Here is a 19,241-nt window from a genome sequence, read left to right on the forward strand (position 1 = left end):
CTGTGTTTCTGCAGTGATGGATGGGCAGACAGGTATGATGTGACAGACGGTTATGTTCGGGAAGCAGCTGGAGGTATAACCATCAAGCTCCAGTCGGCTGATGTGAAATGGTTTGACGAGTACTACCTTAAACTTCGTCCAGAAAACAACATCAGGAACCCTTGGTTTCCAGAGTTCTGGCAGCATCGCTTTCACTGTCGACTTAAAGGCCACCCACAGGAGAACATCAAGTTCAACCGCACCTGTAGCAGTGAGTACAAGGAAAATAAATAACAATGCAATGACAATGAAGGGAATACTCTGTAGTGGCAGCATCATTTATTTAGGTTTTTGAGATAAAACCTAAACATTTTTGAAAAACATAGTGGGTTGTGCCTTTCTCCATGGAGTTTGCATGTTCCCTGTTTGTGTGTGGATTTTCTCCAAGTTCTCCGGTTTCCACAGTCCAAAAACATGCAACATGGGGGCAACTGGACACTCTAAATTGACCGTAGGTGTGACAGTGAGAGTGAATGGTGGTAGGTGAGCGACCTACCGCGACCCTCATGTGGAGGATAAAGCGGTAAAAAATGGATAGATGGATGTTTGTCTCAGTTTACTTTCACTGACAGGCTGACGTAATTTGATGAAAAATACTTACAGACAGGCTAAACACACACTTACATCCTCAAAGTACCAGTTGGATGTACACAGCTTTCTGGTTCATCTGAAGATATCCCTTGAGGTTGTGAAGGTTCTGTCCTTTTTTTTCTCTCTAGTTTTCTTCCCTTCACATTCAGTTTTTGTTTCACCATTCATTAAAACAGTAAGACAGCTGCATCAAAGGAAAACTCAATGAAATGGGACATGAAACAAATGAACAGGGCACAGAAAGAGACGGGAAGAAATGAGATGGCGGTAGTGAGGAAAGAAGAGGCTGATGAAGGGGAAAAAGGAGAGAGAGAGTTGTCTTTGATGTTGAGCCCAGGAAATAATTTCCCTCTTTGTTTCAGAAATGTGAAAATCAGGAATTACACTGATATACCTGGCTTTTTTTTTCTTTCATCCCTCATTCCTGCCCATGATTCCTCCTATCCACCTCTACAGAGCGAGAGTCACTCCGGCAGCAGTATGCACAGGACACCAAGATGGGCTTTGTCATTAATGCCATCTACTCAATGGCATATGGCCTGCATAATATGCAGCGGGCACTCTGCCCAGGCTATCAGGTAGGTACTGCTGTGATGGATGAATGAACGGACACAAAGACTTAGGGAGAAAATGGTTGAACAATTAAAGGTGTGGATTTTTCTGCTATCTTACAGTAGACTCTAAACTCTATGCCAAATATGTATTAAACTTCCTCCAGGGTTTCCATTTGACACATATCCTAAAGCATCAATACAGTGGTTTTCATCATATTCTACATGATATCCTCCACAGTAAGCATCTGAATAAATGGAGTCGTTTATTTAACATCACACCTTTAGGGTTTGCAGTCAAAAATGACTGCAATAGGCAATGACTATACTATGTTCATGCAACAGATGGAAAACATTCTCATATTCAAATTACTCCCACCCACCACCCCAACCAATCCACTGCCCTTTCTTATGCTAACTTGCACTCCCACATTAAACACACATTTCAGAGTGTTTTCAGACAGTGAATTTCTGGAAACCTGCCTCATTCTTGTGCTTTAAGTTGTGGCTTAGTGTTACCGTTAATAACTGTTGATGTATTTTAAGGGCCTCTGTGATGCCATGCGGCCTATAGATGGTGCTAGGCTGCTGGACTTCCTGATGAAAACTAACTTCACAGGCGTGTCAGGGGAGGGAATCCTATTTGATGAGAATGGAGACTCACCTGGCAGGTAACTGATACAGAGAGGCCTTTTGGATTCGTATGGTGAAGATCCATATTATGTATCAAAGTGATAATGATGTGCTTTGTGTGGTTTTTAATGTACAGGTATGAAATAATGAACTTTAAGAAGATGGGGAAGGACTACTATGACTACATTAACGTTGGCAGTTGGGACAACAGAGGCTTGAAGATAGATGATGATGAAATCTGGCCCAACAAAGATACGACGATCAAGTCAGTCTGCAGTGAACCCTGTGACAAAGGACAGATTAAGGTAAACAACACTTTAAAATGTATGTATTACATATTAGTAAATATTATAAGTATTATCATCCAAAAAAGACACAATAATGTGCTATTATTCTTTAAAGGGGACATATTATGCAAAATCAACTTTTTAATCATTTTAATACTTATATTTGGGACTCTGGAGGCCCTACCAGTTGCCAAAGTGTGGAAAAAGAATACTCAGTCCTTTTTTCGTGGTCCCCCTTAGTGTAAGTATAGGCGATAAAACACACAATGTTGAATTCCCTGCGCATTATGATGGCAGCATGTGCATTTCACCGCGAATGTTACCACCCCACCAGTAAGTTTACCTCGAGAGCTCCACCTTAGCTCCACCATGTCCCTATAAAATGCGAGAGTGCAGGCGAGGGAGGAAGAGCGGTATTATGTCAACGCGGAGGGACAAGTGTGCTGTTGGTGGCTGCACAGTGAAGCACAGTGTTTTACACAAACTTCCAGCCTCAGAGGATTTTATATATGAAGCTAATGTTCCGGATAAAGTCAGCAAACGTGTGTTCGCACCACTTCGCATCAGACTGCGGCCAGCGGTCGCCGTATTTAGTCAGCGACCGTATTTCACCGACGTACAAACACACACATTTTTAAGAAAAGGTCGAATAGAGCTCATAACTGACTATTCTGACACGTCCTAATTAAAAATATTTGTTCAGTACGTCCTCCATGACCGGAGCACAGACTCAGTTTATGCAGCTCGCCGCTCACTGGTGGCAATCAGCGGTGCTGTCCCTAAGTCTTTTTAACTGATTTACAGTTCGGCAGTGTTCGGCTTGATCCTTGTGTCGGACGTCTCTTCCTGTGACAGCACTCTCGCTGTTTTCCGCGCACACTGCCATGTTGATATTGTCAGAGAACTAGTGGAGGGAGGGGGAGAGGAATGGAGCGGAGGGAACAGGAGCTGAGTGAGCGCTGTAACAAGGACAAATCATATACCCCCTGGAAGAAGTGGGTGTGTGTTTGCCTGTGTCTCATTTGCAGCGTTCTGCAAAGGGGCGGTTTTGGCAGGGTTATTGAACTGCTATGGTGCTTCATCCTTATTTTGTCACAGACATGTTCATTAGGACACCAGTGAACTATTTTAACTTGGAGAAATAGGGTATAATATGTCTCCTTTAAGACTTTTTGTTGTATTACTATGAAGGTGAAGATATCAAAGCTGAGCTCCTGTGTCTGAGCAGCAACTATGAAAATCTCCCAAAATCCAGACACTGGTGGTGAGACTGATAAAGGATGAAGATTGATGGATCAGATGAGACTAAAAGACTTGTTGGCAATGGGGAGGTGGAGGCGTCATGCTTGCCTAGTTTGCCAATCATATCAATGCCATATTTGAAAAACAAAAAAAGAAAAGTTGTCTCTCTCTGCTACTTTATCTTTCTCTTGCTCTGCAGTCATGCGTAGTGCTATTGGAACAGACAATAACAGCTGATAAGCAGCTGATAGCAGCACGGACGCCTGGGGAAATGACACCTAAGAAACTGTCTGTATGCATGCTTGCAAGGAGATGAAAATAGTGAGAGAACAGTTTTCTTGACTCAACTTACGCCAGAGATTCCTATAAAAACAAAGGATGAAATGTATTTATTATTATTATTATTATTATTATTATTATTTTTATTATCATAATAATAATATAAACTTATAGTCATTATATAAACATTTAGTGTCTGCTTATCTACATACGTAGATCAAGTGAAATATCTTCCTTTTCAGCCAAAGCGCCTTCTTTGACACAAGTTAAAACAGAATGATAAATATAACACATATCAGACAGAAGCAAACCGAACACAACAGTGTTTGCTCACTGGAAGCATCCACATGAACACAGACGATGCACATTCTGTCTCTCCTAGGTGATCCGTAAAGGGGAGGTGAGCTGTTGCTGGACGTGCACTCCCTGTAAAGAAAATGAGTTTGTGTTTGATGAGTACACCTGTCGAGCCTGTGAGCTGGGCTCCTGGCCTACTTATGACCTCACAGGTCAGTGTTTTGATCTTGTGTTTGTGTTTGCATGTTGGTTTTTTTAACCTTGAACTTATAATGTGACATTTTCACTGTACTGGGGAAATACTTGAGTATATAACCTACAATCCTTCAAAGAAAACAGGCAGTAACCTCATTGAAGTAATAACTCTGTTTTCTTATGTGTGTGGGGTTTAGTTGAAATATATTTGTATTTTCTGCCATTACGGCATTATTATTGTTATTATACGATCAGTCCTGCAACACGTTCATTATGTAAAGAAATACGGTGAAGAACCCCGTTTCACCCTCCCTTTGCTTTCCCTTACCTCTCCTCACCTCTCCTCCCATTTTCTCATCCCTTTAATTTGCCACCGACATGGTCACCGGTGTTTAATTATTTTGCATCAAGAGCAGCTTTCAATGCAAATACAATACAGTTGCAATCAAAATGTATTTCCCCTTCACCGCATCCAAAGTGGTTGGATATTGTACGCTTTCAGCTGCTCATTATAATGCCCGCAAGCTCCTCGGCAAGCTCAATGATTAAAACATGAATGAGCCCTGTTGAAAATTCAGATTGATGATGTCTGCCTGAGACAGAAGCGTCTTTCACTCGAAACCTGGTAGCACCAGTGAAAGTGGAAAACAACAGAGAGGAGGCTGACGGACAAAATGACAGCTTGAAAGCAGAGAAAACGTGATAGAAATGATCCATGTGTAACTTTCTCTGTGTTCGTTTGCGTGTTCATGTGTGTGAGTATGCGACTATATTCATTAACAATAAATGCTGCGTGTCCCCCAGTGGGGGGGTGTATGGAAAGGGTTATAATGAGGTGTAAACAAACTGCTCGCCCTGTTCCTCAAGCAGACATTTTGATCTCTCCTCCCCAGGCGAAAAGAAAGGAGAGCTTGTGTGTGTGTGTGTTAGGATGGCAGTAAAGGCCAGAGGAAATGGATGAGAGCAAGGTCTCAGGTGGCAGGGACCAGAGGTAAAGTAGGTGTTAAAAAACGACGGTTAACAATGTGAGAGTTGTTTAGGAGAGGGCAACAAAAGACAAAGAGAGAGAAAAGCCAAATTGAAACATAACTAGATGGTGAACGTGAGTTTGAAAGAGAGGATGAGGAAGAGGGATGGAGACAAAAAAAAAGCGATTGACAGAACTGATCTGGGATTTAAAGCCCTGACGTTTTGGTTTGTGTGGGCAGGGTTAAGTGGAGCTAAATTAGCAGCAAGTTCTTACTTTCCGCCCATCGCACAATTTCACAGGTGGGTGGTCCTTAGTGTCACCATTACACATGGGAGGCCTCGCTAGATTGTCTGATGATTGTATTTTCTGCACACACTGCATGATTTAAAAGAACTGGCATTGTTTTAGTTTATGATGTATTTATGTTTTTATTTATGAGTGCTCAAGTGAGTTCTTGGCCTCCTCTACAAAATGCTTTACTTGACTTGCTTGCTGTGTTTACTATCCCCTTGAGTACTTTTCAATTATTATTGTTGATGCCCCAAGACCAAAACACATCACTGATTTAATAAGCTTTATTGACTGTGTTGAAGACAAATTCATTGAATTGCCTGAGTCTTTAGTCTTTTTGACTGTTGTGTCTCTTCCCCTCTTTATTATTTGCAGTACAGTGCAAGCAGATGTGTGTCTTTTATCTGAGATACAGAGAAACAATAAAAGCAAGAGAGAGAAGGGAAAGAAAAAGAAACATAGAGAGAAAGGTGTTCAAAAAAGTGGATTGTAAAAAATGTGGAGACCAGCTGGATCACTTCATCAAGTGTTAAGATGGATAATAATTAAAAGTGTCCCTTTTAATTAATGGCTTTTTATCTCTGTGCCCACGAAGAAGACAGAGATGGAGAGAGGAAGGCAGGGAGAGAATTAGAGAGAAAGGAGGGAGGAGTAAAGAGGGAAAGCATAGCTATAAGGTGAAAAGAGAGACTGATTTATGAGAACGACAGAAAAAAAGAGACAGGAAATGGATCAGGACTGAATGACAGCAGCACTAAAGAAGGAAAGGAGTAGATTAACAGAGGGAGAAGAGTGGACAGAAGGAGCATATGTTGCAAAGACAAAAGAGCAGTCGGCATGTATGGTGTGGACATGTTTTATGAATGTGGTGGATACAGATTAATGAAAACATTTTATAATTCATCTTAACCAATGGTTTCCGAATCTTGTGTAGCTGTTTACACCAATCCTGACCCCTGTCAGGCTATTTAAAAAAAGATCATATATTATTTGGCTGCAGGCAGTGCACCAGTTGATTGACATCAGGAAAGGTTTGTGTCCACTGTCTTAGAAGTTGGCCAAAGCCTAAAGTGAAATAGGTTGTAAGAAAAAAAACAGGTCAAGCGGTAGAATGAGATGAATACAGACATTCATTTGCCAAAAGTATGGTTCCTTCTCTTTTTACTGCCCACTTGCACAACTCTAACAAAGCAACTAAATATCCACATTCTGTTCTCCATGTTACTGCATCCCTGTCCTCGCTGTCCAAAAAATAATAATATACCACATATACTACTACTTAAACAGCAGACATCACAGTCTGCAATATCCCCTCACCCTGGTCAATTTTATTCTAAGAAATGCATCTCCGTGTTCGCAGGCTGTGACCCAATCCCAGTTGAATACCTGCGGTGGGGCGACCCTGAACCCATTGCCGCGGTGGTCTTCGCCTGCCTCGGTCTCATGGCCACATTCTTTGTCACCGCCGTCTTCATCAGGTAAATCACGGCTCTCAGAAATGTACATGACTATCGAGAGAAGGGCACTAGACTCGGACACACAGTGGACAAACCCACGTTTCACTCATGATTCCCTGGCGCGTTTACATTTTTGAAATGTCCATCTTTACTTTACAACTTGCAAATGTAATAGTTAATATGTTTATGTTCAGGTTTCGGGACACCCCAGTGGTGAAGTCATCCAGCAGAGAGCTGTGCTACATCATACTGGCAGGGATCTGTTTGGGTTACCTGTGTACCTTCACCCTCATAGCTAAACCGCACGTCATCCACTGTTACCTCCAACGACTGGGAATAGGCCTATCACCCGCCATGAGCTACTCTGCGCTTGTTACTAAGGTAAGAACTGCATTAAGAATTAAGAGACGGGCTGCAGCGCGTTTGAAGTCTAAGGCTTTGATCAACCACTGTGAAATTCCTGTTCTGCATTCAGCCAGTGTCTCCCCATCCATGTCTCTGATTGGTTGGGGTTGCTTAAGTTGTCAAGGACGTGGGTCAAATTTCCAGCATGCTGGAGATAAAACCAGGGTCTGAGACACATAAGGGGAGGTGTCGGTGGGTCTTGTCTGAATATTTCACTCTTAGTAACTGCTTAGTTCTGGTTTTTGTGTCTCTAACAGGTACATTTGTGTCTGTAAGCAGAGCTGTATGAGGAAAAAAGTGTGATCCTCCCTATTCTATGTATTGGACTGAAGGGATATGGCCACCCAACACCACAAGCTATAACAAAGGGATATTCTGTTGGGCATAAGCTTTTGCAACACAGAGTTATGATTTATTAATGTCAGTGAAGTGCAGAAGCTCTCCCAAAAGAAATTACCCAGAGTTTATAGCACTTTATTTTGTCTCCTGCGAACAGCAATTTTTCTTTCAATTGAAGTGTTTTCCAATGATGTCTCCATGAGGACAGAAGCAGCACAGACAGCAGATAGCCATAATCTACACTAGGTACAATATGTTCAGTGTATAGTTTTATAAAATGTCCCAATGGTGTATGTGCTCTGATCCCCAGACAAACCGCATTGCTCGGATCCTGGCAGGCAGCAAGAAGAAAATCTGTACAAAGAAACCTCGCTTTATGTCTGCCTGTGCTCAGCTCATCATTGCCTTCCTCCTCATTCTGCTGCAGCTGGGCATCATCGTCGCCCTCTTCCTCATGGAGCCACCTCGTGTAAGCTGTGTGTGTGTGGTCTTCACTTGTGCAAGGAAGGGTAAACTGTATTATGGAGTGCAGACCAATTAAAAGACACGGGCAACAGAGAAAAGGATTTGAAGCAACAGCCATATTCAGTATTCGTGTTCTCTCCTCTGTCTTCATAGGTGATCCATGACTACCCCAGCATCCGCCAGGTCAACCTCATTTGCAACACCACTAACCTGGGTGTAGTGGCTCCACTGGGGTACAATGGCCTTCTGATCCTCAGCTGCACCTTCTATGCCTTTAAGGTACACAGCTGTTACAATATACTGAGGAAAATTAACTTGCATATCTTCACATGATGACTTGACAATCAAAGCTTTAAGGACACATGTAGTTAGAACCAGTTTGATGTGCTGTATGTACATTACTGTCAGAGTCCTGAACCAGGTACTTGATGAGTAACCTGCCAAATTGTTTTGTGAATGGTAAAATGGGACCCAGATGGGTCATTATGTGAAAAGTAAAGATGTAACTGCTGTCTTACTGCTGCTCTCCCTTTGAGCACGAAATGAAAAAAAATGTTTCCACAAACATTACAAAGTCAGTGTTTAATAATCAGTGCCCTGCAGCTACTTATTTTCTGCACACTGTGAGGGAAGAATGACAAAAAGGCACAAAAGCTGAAATGTTCTGCACTCACATCAAATTGACTTTTAGAGTTTATAAAAACATAAAGAAAAAGAATATAACGCATACTACTGTAACTCGGATGGGGTCGTGACCCGGTGTTTCACGTAATTGCAGTGATTATTAAGCTTCTATGGAGACATCAGTTTTTATTTTCCGGATTTAAGGCAGAATAAACGTGAACAGATCAGCAGCTACAGTATCTAGAAGTGCTTGAATGTTGCTCACACTTTGTTTTCTTTATCCCTCTATAAGACCCGCAACGTCCCGGCTAATTTCAATGAGGCAAAGTACATTGCCTTCACTATGTACACCACCTGTATCATCTGGCTGGCCTTTGTACCCATCTACTTTGGATCCAACTACAAAATCATCACCATGTGCTTCAGTGTCAGCCTCAGTGCCACTGTGGCTCTGTGCTGTATGTTCGTACCCAAGGTAAGGCTGAAGCTAAAACAAAGTCTCACTCCGTCAATGCTTGGTCTATTTACTTGAGTTTTAGGAGCTTGTCATGTGACCAGGTGAACCCTGGTCTTTTTGCTGCAAGGCACAGCGCTCACACTATGCGCCGTCTTCAAACAAAAAATGAAATAAGGACAAAGATATTGTTCAATAACATATTTTGTGTTTTCTTCTGCATCAGGTGTACATCATTTTAGCCAAACCAGAGCGGAACGTGCGCAGTGCCTTTACCACTAGCACAGTGGTGCGCATGCACGTGGGTGATGGCAAATCCTCCTCAGCAGCCAGCCGTTCTTCTAGTCTGGTTAACCTGTGGAAACGTAGAGGCTCTACTGGAGAGACTCTCAGGTATGTGGGTGTGTGTTGTCTGGCATAAGTACTGACCAAACCCTGGTCCCATTGAGTCAGAATTGTCTGAGAAACTGTTCCAGATTAGAGGTTAGATGTGAATTGTGGGTAGGTTATAGGGTTAGGCATCAACTGGCTATGGTTAAGGTTGTGGTTAGGTCAATCTTAGCTGCTCAAACCTGTGTGTGTGACTGTGTGCGATACAGATTTCTTTTGTCAGTTATCGCCAGGTTACGCCTCAGTCACAGTCCAAGGCACCATTACTGCAATGAGACTATTTATAGTGTGTGTGTGTGTGTGTGAGAGAGAGAGAGATTGATTGTCTGAACTCCACTTAGTCGCCCTGACTGTTCCTCTGACCCTAATGTGAACTGCAGACAATTGCCTAATGCAGATGAGGCAAGTGGGAGAGATGAGAATGAACAGAAGAAGGCAGGGTAAGGAGAATACGGAGAGGGAGAGGGAATGGACACAGAGGAGCAGAAGGAGAGGAAACCGCTAAAGGCGTAATGTGAAAGGGTGAAAAAGATCTAATAGCTTTCACACCAGGCCTGAGGCCATCCACAAGCCATCTACTGTGACAAGGGAACGATCAAAGGCTACAAAGGGAGTGATGCACAGTCGCTTGCACAGACTGAATTTGAAACAAATTGCAAGAACACATTTACGTTTGTCAGCAGGTTATTCCAGCTCACCCTGCTTGGTTAGCAAGATTTCAATCATACTCTTATGAGATAATTCATGAATGTTGCCATCTTTGTTGCTTTTGTTCTTCTCCATTTCTCCATGTCCTTCCTCTTCCTCTGTGCATGGTGGTAATTGGCAGTAATTGCTGGAAGCCGTTGTCTTAACCCTTAAAAGTAATGCAAACAGTGGGAACAAATATTTGACCTTCTGTAGAGAGTTTGGTATAACCTCGGCAGACATAAAAGGGATAGTTTTTGAGTATTAAGTTGTATTACATTGACACCAGTAGTGGAGTGTATGCAACGCTGTTCATTTATTTAACGAGTCTCCGGTTTGGAGTACTGTAGTTCCAGGATAGCACCACAAACAGGCATGCATATGTTTTGTTCACATATGTTAGAACAATGAAACCGCCATCCATCACTTATTTTCAGGCATGTGTCACTGTGCCAGGCAGCCGCGCAAGTCACCGGTTGCGGCGTATCACCTGTTTTTAATCAGAGCTTGTGAAGGAAATTTAGCAAACAAGCATGTTGGACTACAAAACCGATGAAGATGAGCTGTTGAGAGATGAACCAACGGGATATCTTTATTACACAGACATGGAACTTCATCAGAGAGAGAGAGGTGGAAGAGAATGGGGCACAAGCTGCAGGGAGATTGATTGAATGAAAAATTATGATTTTTGCCTACTGTAACCTCATCTCAGAGGAAGTCAGCACATTTTCTGCTCCCTCCTGCTTAATGTCCAAAAATCCAAACTATCCTTTTAAAGCTATCCTCAAAGCTGGACACAAATGTAATAAAAAACAGAATAAACAAGGACACTGCAACATGTTTCTGCCAGTAGGAGGTCTGGTTTGTTACAAAGCCCACTGGAACCGACGCTTATTATGAGATGTATTAAACACAAATCACATCACAGTGGGTGTGTAGGTGCAGGTTGACCTATGCAACATATGGATACATGTGTGTGGATTCGTTAAGTGTGTGTATATACAGTATATGTGAGAGGTTGGAGTGCTTCTCACCTCCAGCTATAGCACTGTGGTGTTTAATCAGAAGTCCCACTATAGATTAATCATTCTCATTAACCTCAGCAACAAAATAAGAGGAGGAAAGAAGCATGAGGACTGTGACTGATATGAAGCAGAGAAAAGTGAAAAAATAAAAAACTGCCAGGACCAGAAATAGAGAGGAAGAGTTAACCTGAGAAAGAAAAATGAAGAACAATCTGGTGGGGGGAAAATAGAGCAGAAATTAATTGCACTGAAATTACTCCACATATGAAGTCCTACTGGTTTTCTATGCTAGAGCCAAATATGTCTGTGTCTATAAAGCGACATCACTCACCCAGCATTACACAACACTGTGTCAAGTATTTTGCCACGTGTGTTTTTGTTTTGGTTGCAGTTGTGCAGCTCACAATAGGAATTAATTATGACTTTCAAAATATTTTTGCCTTGAAACATTTGTACATGATGACCCACTGTCTTCAAGAGAGACTGATAATAAAAAAATAGGCTCATATTAGTTATAGCAACAGTTTTGAAGGTAACGGTACATTATTTCACATGAGGTGATACAAAATTAGGACTGTGTGTAAGTGTTTTTACCATTTCATTTATTCAGTCTTCATTTAGAGATGTCATTTGTTTACCCTAACAGACCAGCTGATAGTGATTAATGTGAATTAAAACTAACCTCTTCCTCTCATTCTTCTCTGCCTCTTCGTTTTGGCTCTCCAGCTCCAACGGTAAATCTGTATCTTGGGCGCAGACGGAGCGGAGCAGTTCACGTGGCAACCACCTGTGGCAGCGGCTGTCCTTCCACATCAAGAGAAAGGAGAATAATCAGACTGCCGTCATCAAGCCCTTCTCCAAAACCTCTGAGGAGCGTTACTGTGGTGGGGGTGACTTGCCCCCTCATGTTCCCCTTCCCTCCCTCCCATCCATGTCCTCCCTGCCCACTCATCCCGACTCTGGCGCAGACAAGACTCTGTATGACCTCTCTGAAGCAGAGGAGCGCTACTCCCTGACATATCGGCCGCAGACACCTTCGCCAATCAGCACGGTCAGCCAGAGGCTAGGGGCGGGATTCGGGGAGGAACCTCACATGTCTGGCATTCCCACGTACACAAGCAGCATTTGTAGCGGCGGCAGTGGCAGCGGCAGCGGCAGCAGTTGTGGTCGTGCCAGCAGTGGATCTGTCGTCACTGGGAGTGACGGACGTCTGGTGATTGTGGACGATTACACAGTGCGGCCCCAGAGTTCACTGATGGATCAGATCAGCTGTGTAGTGAATCGCTTCACAGCCAACATCACCGAGCTCAACAGCATGATGCTTTCACCCTCACCAACTCACTCACACTCAAACAAACACACACCTCCTTCTCCTCAGCCCACCGACCCGTATCTGCTACCCCGCGAGCTCCAGATGGCCCCAACCCTTACCACATTCGCCGATGTCCAGCCTCTCCCATCCGGTGGCTGCCTCGCACACCCCATTCCTCCTTCACCTTACCCACTGCCACCTCCTCACTCCCAGGCCTCCCCCTCTCTCTCCCCCATGCGAGGAGGCCTGGTCGGCTGCCTGAGCAACTCCCCTATGAGAAGGGGAGAGTTGGACGAGGAGCTTATTGCTTTGACTCCTCCGTCGCCCTTCCGTGACTCTCTGGCGTCCAGCAGTGGCTCACCTGTCTCAGAGACAGATCTGTGTCTCCCCCCAGTCCCCTCCCATCCTCCCCCCTCTCCTCCTTCGCCCAGGTTTAGCAGGCTCACACTCAGAAACTACAGCCAGAGTTCATCCTCACTGTGAGGCAGAGACGACAAGTTATGAAAACGCATAAGTGAAGAGGAGCATCCAAAAACAGCAGGTCTTACAGAGGAGAGAGAGGACAGATGGATTGAAATCCATTAGTCCCTACATGCAGTAAAAAACCTGAAGTAGAGGAGTCATGGAGCACTGGTTGGTGATTGAACCAAGCTGTGTTTGTGTTTACATGTTGACAGTGAGATGTAAGTGTAAGAGGCTTTGTCATGTTGTGTTTTCTTAGCACTGTCTCTCACACGTCAGGCCAGGAGAACTGCAAAAACAGCCCCTACAACTTTGCAGTGGATCGGTGTCTGTAAAGCCACAAATCATTCTCGTAGGCTATGGATCGTTGAGGTTTGGCTCGTGGCCTTAAGGTAACATGGCTGTCCACTAATTAGAGACTGTGAATATGTGTGTGTTTGATTGTGTGCGTGTGTGTGTGTGCGTCAGTTTGTACTGTTACTCAGTTTAATGGCGACATGACTTGAGATAATGAGGCGAGGAGCCTAACATCCATATGGAGGCTATCATGGACACGTATATATCTACACTCACACAAATAGAAATATTAGGGAACAATGTTGTATATACTGAGAGGTTGTGGATTTTTGTAAATGATGAAATCCAACATGCTTCTGACTAAAGTGCATTGTGTTAACATACCAGAGTGTATGTTATTCTGAAGAACTGTCTCACAAAAGCATCTTCTGACTCATTCACTTCCCCAGTCTGTTCCCTCTGCTTAGCTTTCTTTTCCTCAATCCCTCTTTTCCTCTCGCTGTTGTCTCCTTTTTTTTGTTCTGCCAGTATTTCAGTATTTTCTACTCTCCCGGTGTGTTTTACTTCAGAAGTTTGAATGTATATTTTCTACATAATTCCTGAAGCGGTCGGGACCAAACCTTTTTGTACCTCTCAGCCTGTGTCATGAGAAAGAGGGGAGGGGAAGGGGTGGTGATGGCGGGTCGGTGGGGAGGTCCAGCCTTTTCAGTAAAATTTTAAGCATCATTGGAAGGAATCTGACCTCATAGCTGATGGTTAGTGTTTTAACATTATATTATAACATTTAAAGGAGTGTTTGTAAGGCTCGGCTGGATACCAGTCATGACATTTTATCTCGTTGTGTCCCTCGCTTTCATCAAAAAATGGTTCCAATGCCATTAATTGGAATCGCAATCATCTCTACTGTTAGCGGGCGTAGACTGACAGATTCACGCTGGGAGAGAGCCTCGTCAACCTCGACCAGAGTCATCTGTCGTGCAGGTGCTAGGAACCTTTCAAAGGTCTCCACTCTTTTCACACACAAAAAAAGAGGTTCAAAAGCTAAGGAGGTTCACCAATTGAAACTCAAACTTCTTAGTTTCCCGAGACAAACCTGGTAGCAAATAACTGACATCCAGTTTAGCCAATGAAAATGCTCACGCACATGAAAACCATACATATCTTAACTCTGTTACAAAACTGAGAGAGAGAGAGATGAGAAGATTGAGATTCGCACGACTCTTCTATCTGTCAGGTGAAAACCTTAAAGTCTCAGGTCTGCTGACATGTTAATTATTGAGCTATCGAGGTGCTGGTGGGCAGAAAAGACAGAGCCAAGTTCATTATTTCCCTCTCCTTCGAGTGTTTATGCTAAGCCAACTTGCTGCTGGCTGCAGCTTTATATTAAATGGATGGACTTGACAGTGATATTGATCTTCATTTCACTCACAGCAAGAAAGCAGATCCATTCTATTGCTTTAAAGTACGGTTTGGCATCGTGAGACTAATCGCTTATTCCCTGGATTGGAAAAACTGTTGGGAGTAATCCAGGTGGTAATACTTTTCTGTAGTAGTTTTTTTGGCCAAGTCACTTAGTAGTATGTACTGCAAGTGGTTTTTAAGGAGGCATGGATTTGTTTATATGGAGAAAATGACTTTATATTATTGAGAGTAGAGAGTCCAGAATACATCAAGTTTCACATTTTTGGTTGAAACCCTTATGAATGGCATATTGTGCTTTCTCGTGCCAACACTGAAACAGAGTTTGAGAGTACTCGTCATTGTACTGGGATCTCAAATGTGCCAATGAATGCATTCACTAAGATGCTTTTGAGAAATTGGACCTTGACCTTGTGTCGGCTCCGTCCACAGCAGAAAACACTGGGCAAGTTAAAAAAAAAATAAACTACTACTACTACTACTACTACTACTACTAAACTAAGAATCTGGAGAAGGTTTTCTGTGGCAAAGACATGGCTTGATATATCGAATTGAAGTGGAAAATCATTGGGCCGTTGTTTGTTCACAAGAACAAAGCGTTACCTTTCCATCATGCTCTCCATGTTTTTTTTTAATGTAATGTAGTATTTCTGCTCTACAGTAGCCAGCAAGAACAAACTCAGACAAAGTGATTCTGTAAATAATAAGGGCATGCAATTCTGTTTTGTTTCAGAGTACATTTATTTGCAGGTGAAAAAAGAAAAAAATATCTGTTTTTGAACTATGGTATGACATACGGTACCAATATGTGTTACGACTACAGAAACTGTGTTACTACTCTGAATGTGTGAGTATTGACTATTCCTATTCAAATGTCCTGTAATTCAACACTGTAATAATTAATATGAATATAATTATTGTGCCAAAGGGGTTAGAGAGGGTATAGTTTAATAGTGTGTTTCTTAAAAAAACAAGTAAATGTAAAACTGTTTATATTGTTTTGGATATTTTCTATACTATATAATTACTCCACATTTCCAGTGTAAAAGCAATATTATCCATATGTATACAAGGTGCACATCTGAGGGGTTTCTTAAATGAGTTTTCTTTTTTTCTAAAAAACTACAGTATATTTAAAGAAATGGAGATATTTATTATTGTCTAGTTGCCATAAAGTTGTGATTCCCTATTTTTCTTTTGCAGTCCTTGAGGGCATGTAGTCCCTTTCTTGGTCCAGTCTCTGATTTAAAGAATCCAATCAAGTGTGAAGGCATGGGTGCAGGGAAGTTACCTTTTAACTTGTACTTGAGGCTTGTTTTTGTTGGTCTCTGCGATTTAAAGTGAGATAATTCATTTCTTCTTGGTGTAAAAAGTGAATACGCACAATCGACATCTTAGGTATAACTGTACCTATAATTATACTATTTAAGTTGTTCATATGTGTACTCATAACTGGCCTCTATCATCAAGTTCTTTCTGTGCACCTCAACATCTATTTGTGTTTATCTGGGGTGCCGATCAGAAAGAGGGAACAAAAACCGTGAAACTTTTGAATTGTTTCCGGGGATAAGCTGTTTTTTTATGTGCTGCTGCTGTCATTGAAAGTGTTTGTAACATGCTGGGAGCTTGCTTCAGCATTTCAGCTCCCTGTTATCAGGCTTCTTGGTGAGACTCCTGCTGCCTCTGCAGAAAGAGACAGAATCAGTGCTCACACGAACTGCTGTCTTACTCGACGCGCGCAGTCCTGTGACGTCACCTTGTATCATGATCACACCACTAAGAGCATACGATGTAGTCATTAAACAACACAGATTAACAAGGAATGGAATATTCAAACTGATGTTATACTGAAAAAAGAGTATTTGGTTTGTTGTTGACACATAGAACCAAAACCAAATGACATGAAAAATAATCTGTGGATTGTAAATGTATTGCCCAGGGTGGACCACACTTTAGGCCCCATGTCAGCTGGGATTGGCACCAGCGACCCCCATGTGGAGATGGATCTATTGTTATAATTTAAAGAACTCCGATTTCTTGCATTTTGATTAATCTGAGATTTTCCACACCTGGATGTAATTTTTCTGATTTGGAAACGTAATGCAAAACACTTTCACGCAGGGAAAAGTCACTACAAGCCACAACAAGCTCCCACCACGTTATAATCTTCCCTTCACATTCTCGCCAAAAACACGATGATTACAAATATGATGAGGATAATGATGATGATGATGAGTTAAGTCTTATGCTCACCAGGAAGATGATCTCCAGATGACGTCCATGCTGTCCGTTCACGTACTTTCATAAATGCACTCTAAAGAATTGGATTGATAATCCCTGCTCTCAAAAATCCAGACATGTTTATTTGCTGATAGAAGGAAAACAGAACCAAGGTCATTGATTTTAAAGCCTCTGAATAGAAATTTGAACAGTAAAGGCTTTTACCCAGGCTTTTCCTGCTTCCAGTTTATCTTCAGATAAAACGAAAACGGGGTTGTTTTTGTTTAGAGTTTAGATTTTGTGGTGCTACGTACTGGATTTACGGCCTGTCATCCTTAACGGGGGATTAAAGGTGACCCTGACATCTCTGTGGGGTCATCTCTGTTTGTGTAATGATGATGATTATGAACACTGAATTATGATTATGATTGTGGGTCTAACTCAGTTGATAATTAATAGTTTCTTATGTTTTAACAACTTAAATAGAATTGGTAAATCAGAAGATATTTGATGGGCCAGAGGTAGGTAAGATTGAGTCTTGAGGAAGATTTCACATGAATTTGGATTCTGTTCTTTGTTTTGTTCCTTAGAGGTCCGATGAAAGCGATGCACGTCCCTAAGAAAATAATGGTTATTTAGAATTAAGGCTTTAATAAATATAAGAATGGCATAACCAAATCAGTGGATACAAATAATGCTCCGACTGACTTAAAACTTAACTTTCTTAAATCTATCTGACCTATTATGGAGGAACTAATGGCATTTTGACCCTTCGGCATTTTTCCAAACAAAAACATATCGATGTCCCGAGTATGAAATGTCCGACAGGCTTGGATGAATCCAGAGGGGTGAAGAGTAGATGTTTTAAAAATGATTAATAGTATTTTTGTACGTTTGTCCAAAGCTGCTGATTTGAATGTCGCTTTTTATAGCCAAGTAAAGGGCATATGTGTTTTAATATGTGGTTGTTTCCTCGGCCAATAGAGTAACACGACTGATTTTAGGTCCGTGCGTGTTACGGTATACATCGCAGAGGAGGCGGAGTTGTGATTAAGAAGTTGGATTCTGTATTGCATTGATTATAGGTCAGAGAAAAGAGTGTGTGCTTATTTATTTTGACTTGAGGAGTTTTGTAGAAGTGTAACTTATTAAGCAGGTCTGTGTGCGTCTGTACGACGGTTTTGGTTTTTTTTGCAGACGGATTAGGCAAGAATTTTCAGTATTGTATATTGATGGTTTGTGAAATATATTTAGATAAGCCAGTCTACAACTATGATATTACTCCATATGACACGGGCGTTCATGATTATCGAAGAAATAAATGATTTTATGCTTTTCACATCGCTTCTATATGTAGATCGTCCTCTTTTGATCACTGCTGTGGACGCAAACAGAATCCATACCTTTAATTCTCATGATCTTTGAGCAGCGTGGTGGAGATAACTATGAGGAGACGAATGTTGCCTCTAGATGGGAAGTAAAAATTTTTACTGCTGACCTGAGATAACGGTGTTTAATCACAGAAATCTTATGTCGAGGTTTTTTAGGCAGCTAATCTGTTTATAAATTATGGGTTATTTCTCAATCTCTTTACAGCCCCAAACTTTAACTCAGCCCATATTTAATGGACATTGTCTTCTGGTTTCCTCTCTGAAACCAACCGAGAAGTAGCGATATATTTCATTGCCACCAGGGGGCGAGTGCTTGCACAAGGAACTTCATTTGAATGGAAGTTTGTTGCGGGAAAGGCAAATTCTCACTTGAGTTATAACTTCAGTAAACATTTCCATCAGGTTATTGTATCATTTGCCAGTTGCAGGTCTTCAATAGATCATAATGTCAATTTTGTGAATGTTTGTCCCATTTAGAGGACTGGACACCAGTGTGATTGACAGCTGGTATTAACCAATAGGAGCCTGGTTGCAGGTAACGCCTCTGACCTTAGAGTCTTAAGAGTTCAGACTCAGAGTTCCGATTTAAATTCAAAAGTAGTTATTCTCCCCTGGCACAAATGAACAATTATTAAAATCAATACTGTGTAGTAATGTATGAAAGAAATTGCAGTGTATCCCCAGCCTTCAGCAGTTTATCACTGTGTTAACATAAGCTCTTCCACTCAGTGCCAACTGTTTGACATCTTTTTTATTTCAGGTGCTACTGTTTTTAATTATTATTATTATTATTATTAGCTGGGGTGAATAAACACTACAAAAGTCAATTAAACTGGAGCTGTATCGACACAAAAACACATCCCATTGTGCATAGGCAGTGCCAACTTATAAATGTGATAAAAGTGGCTTAAATATATCA

The 19,241-nt window shown here is 41.8% G+C and overlaps 1 protein-coding gene across 1 annotated transcript in view; it reads left to right on the forward strand.

Moving 5' to 3' along the window:
- grm5b (glutamate receptor, metabotropic 5b) overlaps window positions 1–18,961 on the forward strand; it is a 54,888-nt gene extending 35,927 nt beyond the window's left edge. The window contains exons 7-18 of the mRNA XM_058633830.1: window positions 15–250; window positions 1,087–1,208; window positions 1,728–1,852; window positions 1,951–2,119; window positions 4,005–4,131; window positions 6,736–6,853; window positions 7,027–7,213; window positions 7,887–8,045; window positions 8,195–8,320; window positions 8,958–9,140; window positions 9,346–9,512; window positions 11,948–18,961. Coding sequence (XP_058489813.1) covers window positions 15–250; window positions 1,087–1,208; window positions 1,728–1,852; window positions 1,951–2,119; window positions 4,005–4,131; window positions 6,736–6,853; window positions 7,027–7,213; window positions 7,887–8,045; window positions 8,195–8,320; window positions 8,958–9,140; window positions 9,346–9,512; window positions 11,948–13,016 — 2,788 coding nt within the window. The 3' untranslated portion in view covers window positions 13,017–18,961. The remainder of the gene's footprint in view (window positions 1–14; window positions 251–1,086; window positions 1,209–1,727; window positions 1,853–1,950; window positions 2,120–4,004; window positions 4,132–6,735; window positions 6,854–7,026; window positions 7,214–7,886; window positions 8,046–8,194; window positions 8,321–8,957; window positions 9,141–9,345; window positions 9,513–11,947) is intronic.
- Window positions 18,962–19,241: the final 280 nt, after the last annotated feature.

This window comes from Solea solea, chromosome 7 (genome assembly GCF_958295425.1).
Source record: "Solea solea chromosome 7, fSolSol10.1, whole genome shotgun sequence".
Classification (NCBI taxonomy): domain Eukaryota; kingdom Metazoa; phylum Chordata; class Actinopteri; order Pleuronectiformes; family Soleidae; genus Solea; species Solea solea.